The 13,086-nt window shown below is 43.7% G+C and overlaps 1 protein-coding gene across 3 annotated transcripts in view; it reads left to right on the forward strand.

Annotated features, from left to right (window-relative positions):
• The first annotated feature begins 5,598 nt into the window (after positions 1–5,598).
• Positions 5,599–13,086, forward strand: part of SEZ6L (seizure related 6 homolog like) — a 259,733-nt gene continuing 252,245 nt past the window's right edge. For 2 of the 3 annotated variants that reach the window (XM_051973022.1, XM_051973025.1), the window contains exon 1: positions 5,601–6,906. In XM_051973022.1, coding sequence (XP_051828982.1) covers positions 6,816–6,906 — 91 coding nt within the window. In that variant the 5' untranslated portion in view covers positions 5,601–6,815. Of the gene's footprint in view, positions 6,907–13,086 lie in introns of all 3 variants that reach the window. The other variant, XM_051973023.1, reaches the window with a different exon arrangement.

A 13,086-nucleotide genomic window follows, 5' to 3' on the forward strand; every position in this document is an offset into this window, starting at 1 on the left:
AGATAACAACAAAAAAAGTGAAAATACTATGCTGTGATCCACGTTCAGTCCCCTCAGTCCTCTCTCTGAGTGCAGATGGTTCTCTCCATCACAAGTCATTGGAACTAGCCTGAATTACCTTGCTGTTGAAAAGAGCCAAGTCCATCAGAATTGATCATCATATAATCTTCTTGTCGCTGTGTATAATGATCTCCTGGTTGTGCTCATTTCCCTCAGCATCAGTTTCTCTAAATCTCTCCAGGCCTCTCTGAAATCATCCTGCTGATCGTTTCTTATAGAACAGTAGTATTCCATAGCATTCATATACCATAATTTATTCAGTCACTCTCCAACTGCTGGGCATGCACTCAGTTTCCAGTTTCTTGCCACTACAAAAAGGGCAACTACAAACATTTTGTATGTGTAGGTACTTTCCACTTTGTTATGATTTCTTTGGGATACAAGCCCAATAGAAACACTGCTGGATCAAAGGGTATGCACAGTTTGACAGTCCTTTGAGACTATCCATATCACTCTCCAGAATGGTTGAATCAGTTCACAACTCCACCAACAATGCATTAGTGTCCCAGTTTTCCCAAATCCCCTCCAACATTCGTCATTATCGTTTCCTGTTACCTTAGTCAATCTAACTGGTACCTCAGAGTTGTCTTAATTTGCATTTCTCTGATGAACAATGATTTAGAACATTTTTTCATATGACTAGAAATGATTTTAATTTCTTCATCTGAAAATTGTCTGTTGCTATCCTTTGGCCATTTAGCAATTGGAGAATGTCTTTAAGCTATTCTTTAACCTCTCTGTGTAAAATAAGAGTCACAGAATCACAAGATCTCAGAAATGTCATTTTAGAGTCTTCTAGTCCAACCAGACTTCCAACCAATTAATTAATTCACTCTTTACCAAGCATTCATTTAAGCAACCACTGTTTCCCAGTCACTGTACTGGGTACTGGGACTACAAAGACAAAAAAATGAAAAAAAGTCTCTCTAGGAAAAAAATAGTCTATTGGAGAAGAGATACATATACTGTGTGTGTATGTGTGTGTGTGTGTTTATACACACACACACACACACAAACACACCCTATATACATACACACACAAAATAAATACAATATAGCTTTGGGGAGAGGTCACAGCAGTTCCCCTCCATGACATATCTCAAAAGCAGCCATCCAGTCTTTGCCTGATGGCTTCCAATGGGATGAAACCCTACTACCACTGAAGATAGTCTGTATATGCTCTCCTAATTCACAGGGCTAAGAAAAGAGCAAATGGAGTCAACCATATAATGATTGTGACAGGATTCTGTAAGTCACAGTATCCTATAGAAATCCAAGAAATTGTTCTTTTATATATATATATATATAAATATATAGATAGTCCTACTAGATTCTCACTGTCTTCCCTCTGCCCTGGTTAGACACATCTAGAAGGCAATATTCATTTCTGGAGATTGAATTTCAGGTAGGTCACTGTATCTTTACTTGAAAAATGAAAAAGTTGATCCCTAAAGTCTATTCCAACTCTCAGTCCCAGGAGGGAACTTACTGTAACGTGGAAGTCTAATGAGGATGTACAGGGTCTGGAAAAATTTTCAATGAGGATTAGTCAAAGGGTCTAGAGATGTTTATGGGAGAAAAAAATAAAGACATAGGAATGGCAGGAGAAGTGACTACGAGTATTTGACTGCTGTGGGATTAGATGTGGTACCCTCAGATCCAGAGGGCAGAACCAAAAACGCAGCTGGATATCAACAGTAGTCACATTTAGATTTGATGTCAAGAACAATTCCCTTACAATGACAACTTTCCAAAATGAAATGGGCTATCCTTGTGGGGAGAGGGGAGGGAGAGTGATTTTGCCTTTATTGGAAACCCAGTTGGATAGTATCTGGTCCCTCCTAGTTCAGGTACCACTAATACCCACCAAATAACAACACTCCAGTGTCTTTTGGGTCCTCAACAGCTTGGGGGCACTTGGGGGCAGCTAGATGGTGCAGTGAATAGAGCACTAGAATCAAGAGGACACGAGTTCAAATCTAGTTCAAATACTAAACACTTCCTAGCTGTGTGACTCTGAACAAATCACATGACTCCCACTATCTCAGCAAAAAATTAAATTAAAAACAACTCAGCATCTTTTGATATTATGGTATCACATTATGACTCTTCATGATTCCATTTGGGGTTTGGTAAGACACTAGCGTGGTTTGACATTTCTTTTTCCAGCTCACTTTAAAGATGAAGAAATTGAACCAAACAGGGGTACAGTTCTTGCCCAAGGTCACACAGTTTGTAAGTGTTAGAGACTGGATTTGAACTCACAAAGATGAGTCTTCATTGCTCTAGGTCAGACACTCTGTCCACTGGATCAACCAGCTGCTCTTTTGGAATCAGAAGAGTTTGATTCAAACACTACTGACTGATCATGCAAATGAACAGAGTAATAGTCTAGGAGTCAGGAAGACCTGAGTTTAGATGTGACCTCAGACTCTTCCTAACAAGTTTCCAACTTCTATCTATCTTAATTTATTCTCAAGGTTGTTGTAAGCACAAATTGAATTAATATTTGTAAATCCTTTTGCAAATGTTAAATATAAATGTTAGTTATTCTTTAACATATTTAACATATATTGGTCTACCTGCCATCTAGGGGAAGGGGTGGAGGAAGGAGGGGAAAAATTGGAACAGAAGGTTTGGCAAAGGTCATTGCTGAAAAAATTATCCATGCATATGTCTTGTAAATAAAAAGCTAAAAACAAACAAACAAATAAATAAATAAATAAATAAATAAATAAATAAATTTTAGTTATTCTTGATGATGATGATGATGATGATTGTGGTAGTGGTGTGGTGATGTTGACAATGATGATGGTATAAATCAGGGCAAATCAATAAACCACTGGCTTTCCAATTTATTTTTTTGTAAAATGAAGACATTGGACTGGATGACATCTAAGGCAACTTCTAGCCATAAATCTATGAACTTATGATTACCGGGAGACCATTGCTTTTAAATTCTTTAGTCTCATCTCCTACTGATCAAATAACAAGCATTTATTAAACATCTATTATAGGATAGCCACTAGAAATTGGAGATTAAAAGACAAAAAGTGAAATGAAATCATTGTTCAAGGAGCTCACTTTATATCAGGGGGAGGGAAAAGACAATATTCATGAGATTGACAAAGATGACAAAAGACAAAAAGAATCAGTGTCGGAAGGGATGTGGAAAGGCAGAACTAAGGTAGTATTGGTGGAGGTGTGAATTTGTACAACTCTTCTGGAAAATGATTGGGAATTACACTGGAAAAATCACTAAGTCTTGTCTACCCTTTTCCCTACTAATAAAACTAAGAGTATATACACAAGGATATCAAAGTCAAAGGCTCTTTCTGTGTGTGTCTCTGTCTCTGTCTTTCTCTCTTACATATATCTGTTTATATCTTATATATTATCTGCTTAGCTATTATTTATATATGTAACATAAACACAATGTATGTATGCATTATATATGTAATATATATATATGCCTATATACATGTGTATACATAAACATATAAATTCTATATATGTTTGTATATAATCAAAGAATATATACAAAAATTCATAGTAGTACTTTTTATAGCAGCAAAGAAAACAAAGTAAGCACCCATCAACCAGAAAATGCTTTAGCAAGTTTTGATGTATTGATATAATAGAATTATAATAGCCAACATATATGAAGAGTCCAGGGAAACTGATTTGAAATAGTGAAGAAAAGAAAACCAAAGCAAGAAAAGAGTTTACATAAATAATTTTAAAGGTCAATAACAACAAAAGCCATCAGAACTCTGATGATTTAGAGGAATACCTCACTCCTCTCTACAATGGGTTAGCGGACTATAGCTATGGAATGGGGCATAAATTGTCAGACCAGGCCAATACAATGGGATTATTTTGCTTACTTCTCCTTCTTTTAAACAGATAATTTAAAACTGTAAACAAAGCTAGAAAGACACAGGGAAATCATCTAGTCTAATCTTTCCCCCATTTAATTGAGAAGGAAACTGAGGTACAGAGACGGTAAAGGGATTTTCCCTTAGCCATACAAGTAGCAAGCAGCAGAGTGAAGATTTGCATCCAGGTCTTCTGATTCCAATTATAGTACACGGTCCATTGCTCAACACTGTCTTTCCTGCCTCTTCCAAATATGAAAATCAAAAATGCAAGTACAGATTCACTCTGAAATGACTTTCTCCCTCTAAGCATCAGGCATTTCTCTTTCTCACTCTGTGTATGTGCCTCTGATTTCCTCTTTTCTCCATCTGTCTCTTCTTTTATTCTGTCCCCTTTCCCCTTTTCTACACATTCAATGTTCAAATCAACAAACATTCATCAAAGGCTGGCTATTTTTGAAGTGTGCGTTCCTTGGTCCTCTATTCCTTGTGCCTACAGGTGTTTCATCCACCCACTAGATGCCTTTCTAGTTCAAGAGATTTCTTAACCATGTCTAGGAACTTTCTAGGGTCCTTCTGTTAGAGCTGAGGTCAGTAGAGAGGGAAATTACGAAGATAGCAGACAATCGAATCCATTTCAGCCCTAAGGAGTACAGTAGAACAGAAGCTTGTGTGTGTGTGTGTGTGTGTGTGTGTGTGTGTGTGTATGTAGGGGTTGGGGGTAGGGGTGGGCAGCATCTTATTCCATTGGTTGTTTTTGTTTTTCAGGTGCACAGCACAACCCCTGGAACAAAGTAGCTGCTTAATCAATGCCAGTGGAATTGAATTGGGAAAAACAAATGAAATTCAGGGTTCTCCTGATAGCACCAACAAGTACATATTGAGAATGGGCTGCTATGACCCCGGGCAAGTCACTTAACCCTAATTTCCTCCAAAATAGAGAGAATGGATTTAAAAAAATGAAATTGACAGTGTTTCCATGATAGCAGAATGACTTGAAGTCTAAGTCCTGAGTTCAAAGCCTCTCTCCTCTACTGTGTAGCTAAGTAACGTCTTCACTGTAGGCTCAGTTTCCTCTTCTATAAAATGAAAATTGAACAGATAACCTCTGAGATGCCTTTCAGTTTTCATTCTGTGATATGGCCATGGGTCTCAGTTTCCCTATTCTATAAGGCAAATAATGATTAGGAGCTATTAGAATTAATTCTTCAATGAAGATAAGGGCTTCATGATGACATAAGAAGGAAATAAATTCTCTCTCTCTCTCTCTCTCTCTCTCTCTCTCTCTCTCTCACACACACACACACACACACTCACACACACACACACACAGTCTTTAATAAGGATTTCCAGCTTCACTGCTCCTTCTAAAGTAACATTTCTCCTGTTGTTGCTTGTGAGAATGCTCTCCATCTGCTCATTCTGCCTGCTAAAGAGGCCTGTGTATAGACACATTCAAACAAATGAGGGGTCTTCTAAACTGGGGAGAGCCAGGGATAGGAGAGACTCCATCAATTCAGAGGGAAGGCTTGACCAATGACTGACAGGTTCAAAGCCCAGAGTCTCCCTTATCCCATTCCTTTCCATTCCTCAGAGACAGAGGATAAGTCATTAGTGACTCAAAACAAGGCCTTTTCCCAGCAGGCAGGGGAAGCTAAAGGCTTTAACCTTTCTAGTTTTATGTGGATGGGAGCTCGAAGTCCTTTGCTCCACCCTGGCTCTGTGTGCTGGGGAGCTGGGGTGAAAGGAAGTCTGGGAGGGGATTGTGCCAACCTGATTAGAAAGGACTACTTGATTTAAATGGGGAAGTAAAGGCTAAGGAGGGAGAGACCTTTTAAGATCAAGTGTCATAGGCACTGGATCTGGAGTCAAAAGCCTTTGCCTGGAAGCCCAAGGCGTGTGACCTTGCACAAGTCATCTGCACTCTCTAGAACCAATTGTCTCCTTTGTAAAACCAGGTGGAACTCCGTGGTTCCGATCCCGTGATTCTATTGGGTGGAGGGGCGAGTGGAAATTGAAAGGAAGGATGGTGAAGAGGAGAATGTGCAGAGGGGGAGCCCAGGGTGAACTTTGAAACGAGGGGAAACCTTAAGGTGAAAGTCAAAGGAGAGGGCGAGAGCCACCAACTGGGATTCCCTACTGGGAGGCTGAGGGAGAGGGAGGGAGACTGGGGAGGTGGAGGGCGCCTCGAGAAAGAGGAGGAAGGCTGGGGGAGACCAGGCACAGGCTGGGGGAGGGCGCGCTCCGGCGGCCACGAGGAACCTCTTTCCCCCGCTCCCCCTGGACTCCCCTCCCTCCTTCTTTCCTTCCTTTCCCTCCTTCCCTTCCTGCTCACCGTTTTGCACAGCCTCAGCCCCAGCCCGGCTCCCTCTAACTGGCTCCCTCCCTCCGCCCGTCCCTCCCTCCCTCCGGCCCTCCCCTCCTCCCTCTCCCTCCTCACTCTGCCGCCCGCCCGCCCGCGCTCGCTCCCTCGCTCTCTCTCTGGCTGGCTCGCTGGCTGGGCGCTCCACAACAGCCGCCGGGATTGCAGGGTTGAGCGCGCCTCAGTCCGCCTCCCGCACGCCTGCCGGAGCTCCCCTGGCCGGCGCCCCCTCCCCCCAATTCGCCCCTCCCCCAGCCCGACGTCCCCTCCCCCTCACTTCCCTCCCTCTCTCCCCACGCGCGCCGCGGGACCGACCCGGAGCCTCCGAAAGCCTCAGCCCGAGAGCAAGGGAGCCGGCCGAGCCCCAGCCCTCCCTCCCTCCTCTTCCTCCTCCCCCCTCCAGTGTCTCCTTCCTCCTCTCTGTTTCTTCTGGTCAGCCCGCTCCGTGGGGCTCCCACTCGCTTGGCTGGTGAGCCCTCGCAGCCGCCGCCACCTCCACGGCGGTCTCCTCCAGGATGCCCGGGACCCGGCCGCCAGCCGCGGGGCTCCTGCCGCTCGCGCTGCTGCTTGTCCTTCTGCTGGGGAGCCAGGCGGCTCAGCTGGGAGGTAGGAGAGAGCTCCCCCCTCCCCCAGTCTGTGCCGTGGCAGGGGGCTGTGGAGGGGGCGCGGCGGGCAAAGTTACGGAGAGTGGCGGGCATCGAGACGCCGGGGTGGGGGTGCGCTGGGGAGTCAGTCCCGACCTAGGGCTCTGCGACGAGAGGGGAATTCCCTGTTTCCCTGCGCTCAGACCCCACGGAGAGCCAGGACGATCGACGTGGTGGTCCCGGGCTCCTGCCGGGTCAGGGCTGTCCCGGGCTCTCGGGATCCCTCCCCTCCGCTACACACCCATGCGCGTACTCCAGGCCACAACGACCTCCCCACCTGGGGTCCCCGGGATACGAAAGCGCAAACCGGACTCGGGGCGGAGGGCTGAGCCTGGTATCGAGGAAGGGTAGATGGCATCGGGACGTGCTGGAACCGTGACAGAGGGTCAAGGAGTTTACCCCGAGACCACTGGTTCTCCCGTCCAGGCGTTTTCAACGAGGATGTCCCGGATTGGGCGTGGGGGAGGGCTCAGATCTGTGTCCCCGCTTGCATCCCAGGGGAATCGAGCTCTCTGCGGGGACACCTCAGCTTACGGCCTCCCAGCAACTTCTAGGGCGTAGCTTCCCGAGGGGAAGGGCTGCTGTGAGCTGGGAACTTTAGGGGAGGGGGAGGGGGAAAGAGGGAGTCAGGTTCCTAGCTTGAAAGAACTCCCATATCAGAGAACCCTAGTGAACTCCATCTCGCCTCCTTTCTCACAGGCTGAGATCTCCAAGCACCACTAGCTTAGAGCGCTGAATAGAAAGTCAAGACTGTTTTCCATGACCCTGCGCTTTCCTGAGGAGATGGAAGGGTTTAAGAGAGCGCGGCTCCTTCCAACCCTCCCGGCTCCCAGTCCCTGACCCCACCCTCTTCCCTACTCTCTTTTCCCCACAGGTCCTTAGGATGGTCTCTTCAGAAAACTTGAGGGGGAGGGGGAGAGAACATTCCTAAACTCAGCCAGGGATGACCCGCAGAGTTAAGGATCTGGAACTCAAGGACTCTGAGGAGGCTCCATTATTATTTCTTTTTCAATGATCCCTAGCTACACACTCCCCAATACCGGGAACAGCGCCCCTCATGTTGAAAGAACTAACAGGGCTGGGGCGGCCCAGGTTACGGGGAGGGGGAGGGCATCCTAAACAGAAACGGCTTGGAGACAAACATTTGTCTAGTTTTGCTCCTCGTCCGAGCTAACTCTGACCCCAGGCTGTGTTGAAGAGGCTCATCTTTTCTCTTTGGGCAGAGCCCGGGTTCTTTCACACCTGCGTGTTCAGCACCGGAGCCTGCGGACAGCTCCCTACGCGGGGGCGCCTTGCATTTTCTCCTTCAAGTCTAATTTTTCCATCCAAAGCAGGCTTTTGAATGCATCCAACAGGCGCTATTATATCCAGTTGACTCTATGACTACGTGTGCAGACTAGAGAGAAAATAATGCATAACCCTTTGTTTAACAAAGCATATCGTTAAAGCCCCCGGGGTTGATGAGCCAGTCATATTCACAATTTACACCAGGCTTGGACAGTCTCACTCAAAACAATTGCTTGATTTAAATAAATCCCTTCTTGCCACAGCATGCCCCCGTCCTAATTAGCTGTCTCTTTCGCCACAAAGGCTTAATGCCTTTGAAATTTTCTCTAGCCCACCAGACCACCCCCTTTTGAAACTGGGCACTCATAGGATAAAGAGAATCCACCCTGTAGAGTCCCAAGATCATAGAAGTCATCAACCAGAGCGCACTCTGCCCTGGAGCCATCATTATCTCTGCCCATCGACCCTTCCCCCGTTCTTCACTGGACTCCCCTCTCACAGAAGGCAGGACTGAAAGATGAGATGATGAAAATTTGCATCAAGCCAGGAATTTTGATGGCGAGTTGTTTTTACCTTTGACAGATGAAGAAACTGAGTCCCAGAGAAGTGAAGTGATTTACCTTAGTGCAAACAGCAAGCTGGTGGCAGAGTCAGGGATTACAAGACTCCTGACTCCAAGTTCAATGTTCTTTCCACTCCAGATCCCTACTCTTCCCATGATGTCTCCCATTTTGTCCAGCTTCCCAATGTTGCGTGGCTAGCCGGCATGTATTTTTAATTAACTTTAGGTCAGCAACAAATTAAAGTCAACTGATGTAATACTTACCATTAATAACCCATGCTATTCTAACTTCAAGACATTGACTCATAAGAGAGTGAGTGAAGATAGCCAAGATATAATTCCTGCTAAGACGGTAGCATCAAAAATGGCTTTCATTGCCTTTGACCTTCATATTAAATTTCTGTTTTTAATGTTAAGAGGCATAAAGAAGCAATTCTTTAATGCTATGACATGACCTTGAGAATTATATAACATGACCTTTCTGGACCCAAGTTTCCTCATCTAGCCCAGTGTTCCTTCTGGATCTGATATCCTATGTTCTAGCTTCCTTTCTGAGCTTCAGCATTCTCTGTTTTGTGTCCCAACTATCCCGTTTTGTGTTCCGAAGTTTCTTCCAGGTCTGACGGTATCCATTCTGTGTTCTGAGGTTCCTTCCAGGACCAATGTCTCTTGTGAGTTCTCTTCTATCTTTCACTTTTCTGTCTCTTTAATAAAAGATCCCAAATCCATTCATGCTTGATCTAGAAATAGTCACTGATGGATAAAGCTTAAATCCTGGAGTCCCTTTTGGAGAAATTTGTAGTACTTAAAAAGTCCTTGCTTCCATGTGACTCCTCTTTTGTCCACATGCCATTTTATTTTAAGACATGAAAAAGCAAAATCTCATTCTTGGTAATATATCATGCCAGTGGTGGTATATCTTATGGGAAGACTTGTGGAACAAAATGGTAGAAAAATGAAGGCAGATAGTACCATAAAGGTGAGGTTTTATTAAATGAAATACTCCTTTGTGAATCTGAAATTTGCTCTTTCTTTGTTCTGAGTTAAAATGCAAGCTCAACTACATGTATGACCTTGGACAAATCCCTTTCTTTCTCTGGACCTCAGTTCCCCATTCTGTAAAATGAAAGGGATGCCCTCTTAGGTTCTTTCTGGTTCTAAATCCTTTGGTGCTATAAAATCCAAACTTAAGATTTTGCGGCCACATGTTTAAGCAAAGTCATTGCAAGTTTGTGTTTACTCTATGTTTCTTTATGAGTCCCTTGGATTCCCATTTATAGTTACTTCCCCAAGAAGATCTCTGCCTTTTGGCTGATGGAATCTTACTGGTGTTCAGATGATTCAGTTGGGCACAAATAAGTCAAATGATTCATTCCCTCCCCCCTTCCAGGAATAAATGATGTATCTCATCAGGCTGGGGTGCTTTGTTCTCTACATCGTGTTCCAAGATATATCCCTGCAAGTTGCATGGTGGGGAGTGGGGAAAGCTTATTTTTAGTGACATTTGCATTTTCCACTTCCCAGTACTGATCTCCACTAGGGGGTGCTCAAGTTAAGGGGGATAATAGATTGGAGAAAGCTGGTACAGAAGGAAGACAGATGTGATAGATTCTGACCCACTCAACCCTCAGATACATAAATGAAGTGAACCACTAAGAGAGAGCCCTGCTCTGATTTCAAATTGTTTTTTGTTCCCTCTGAAGGATCAATGTGGTGTAGGGATCAGAAAACCAAGATTCAGATCCTAACTCTCCTAATTCACTAGCTGGGGATTTTGGATTCGTGACAACATCTCTGAACCTCAGTTTCCTCCTCTGTAAAATGGAGGGGTTGGACGAATATGATCTATGTTCCTTCTAGCTACAAGTATATTAAAGTCCTATGATCTTCAGTGTCATATTCATATGAGAAATATTCATATTCAAGACAACTCAGGTTCTACATATTTTTGAGACATCACTTATAACCAGCCTGGCCCCAAATCATAAATCTATCCTCATATCCCACAGGCTTTACTTTGTATGTCTCTTAGTACTTACTGCTTTTATTATGGTTGTTTTCCTATGAATGATCATCTTCTATTAGACATGAAGTTCCATGAGGACAAGAATCAGGTCACGAAATGCTTAGTATAGTTCTCCGAACTCAGCAGGTACTTAATAAATGCTCGTTGAGTTGAATTGTTGAACAAGAATAAAGATGGTCTTTTTTGTGTCAAGGAGGAAGAAGAGAAAAAAGGAGATGTGGGATGGTGATTGGAATGACTATGAGGGAAGATTCTCCCAGAATGCATTTCTCTAACAGCAGGGACAGCATAAATGCACAAAGGTCCTTCTGTCCTTTCACCATTTCACAGCATGCAGTGGTTTAATGCACTGAACTGGATGTGAAAGGCCATGAATGAGCTATTAAAGGAGCCTGGTTGGCTCTGGCTTACTTCTTAGGGGCCTCAGGTGAGTGAATGCTTTGGAACAGGCAGTCAGAGCCCATCATGAGAGTTGGACTGACACAAAGAAAGCAGACCCCTGTTGCCAGAATGAAGCAGATGGCTGTGACAATTATCTGGGTGAACTGGGCCAAAGTCACGGGGTTTGAGAAGGAGAGGGAGTTGCCTGGATTACCCCACATGCTTGCCTTTGACTGCCGAGAGTTTGGCATCGGTTAATACCGATGATCCAGTTCCTTGGTGCTCAGCCTCAGAAACTGAGAGATCCCTTGTCTCAGTTTGCCTCCAAGAAGATATGGATCCTTGTGGACCCTTGCAAGGAGGCAATACACAGAGCAGGCTCATAGTATAGAAAGAGGTTCCTAGCTAGATTGTTCTTGCCTGGAAGAAAAGGATAAAAATCCAGAAATATTGTTTAAAAATACACATAAAGTAGGAAATGTCCTGGATATAGCAAGATAGAGAGGAGGAGGAGAAGAAACATAAGTGCATATTGACTATTGATAAAAACACCAGACGTAGAATCAAACCTCTCTCAGTCTCAGTTTCCTCATGAGTAAAATGGGTAGTTTAATACCATCTATATCAAAAGACTCTTATGGGAATCAAAGATCATTTATCAAAATATTCCAAAATTCTTTTTAAATTAATTAATTTAATAGTTTTCTCCAGTTCCCCAAAGTTCTTTATAAATATGAGTGATTATAGTATTAAAGCTGGTAGTTTGGTAGACAGGATCCTCAAAGCCAGGTTCATATACTGCCTCTGACATTTACTAATTGTGTAACCCTAAATGAGTCATTTAAAATTTCTGACACTTCTGAGCATCTGCCTTCAGTCTTCCACTAAAAATCCACTACCTTATTACACGAACTTCCCATAGCTCAGACTGTTTTCTCTTTTGTAAAGTGGGAAAAATAATCTCTACTCTCTTTTATCATAGATGGAAATATGATCTTAAAGGGCTGCAAAAATTTAATCCTTAAAGCATTAGATAAATGCCAACTCTCATTATTATTATTATTATTCAATTAGATAATAATCCCATATTAGACTGTAAACTCTTTAAGTCTGAGACTATCTTTTGCCTTTCTTTGTATTCCCATCATTTAGCACCGTTCTTGGCACATAGTAGGCATCTGATAAGTAGTTTTTGATTGAGATGAGGGAGGGTTTGTTCTGCTTTACAAATGTAATATACAGTAGTGATTATTATTATTCACCAACACGATACACTCAAAGTGACATATCCAAAGGAATGGAAAGAGGTGGGAGTCTAAATAGAAGGAGGGGCTCATAGAACTTGTCTGATTTTGGTCAGGGAAGTGCACTGGGCCCTCAGTTTTCTGCCTTGGATCCCTTAAGCTCAAAATGAGGAAGATGGAAAACTATCAGAACATTTGTCATAGAGGGTGATGTAGACCACTGTCCACTAGAGGTTGTGATGAGACCGCAGAAAGCCTCCTGTGCTCTGGGAATGAGGATTGAAAGAGCTCCATAGCTGAGCTCCTGGGCCCCAGGCGGTCTGTGGTTCTGGTAAACACCACTTTATTTGTCTGCAGTGGGCACCTGCCTCTTGGTGACTGAGTTCCTGCAAACATTGTGTACTGTATGTATGTAAATGATGGCTAAAGGTGTAGATGGTGGAGAAAATAGGAAGAAAATTCAGGGGGATCTGCCAGAGTCTAAGTGAGAAATAATCACTCAGACTGATTAATGTCATGATTAATATTGACAAGGCGTCTCCCACCTTTCTCACCACTGCCCTCATCCCATAACAACTTTTGGAGATCACAAACACAGGCATTAATATCCACTGTGTTATACAGAGGATCCAAGATTCAGAT

Source organism: Antechinus flavipes, chromosome 1 (genome assembly GCF_016432865.1).
Source record: "Antechinus flavipes isolate AdamAnt ecotype Samford, QLD, Australia chromosome 1, AdamAnt_v2, whole genome shotgun sequence".
Taxonomy (NCBI): Eukaryota; Metazoa; Chordata; class Mammalia; order Dasyuromorphia; family Dasyuridae; genus Antechinus; species Antechinus flavipes.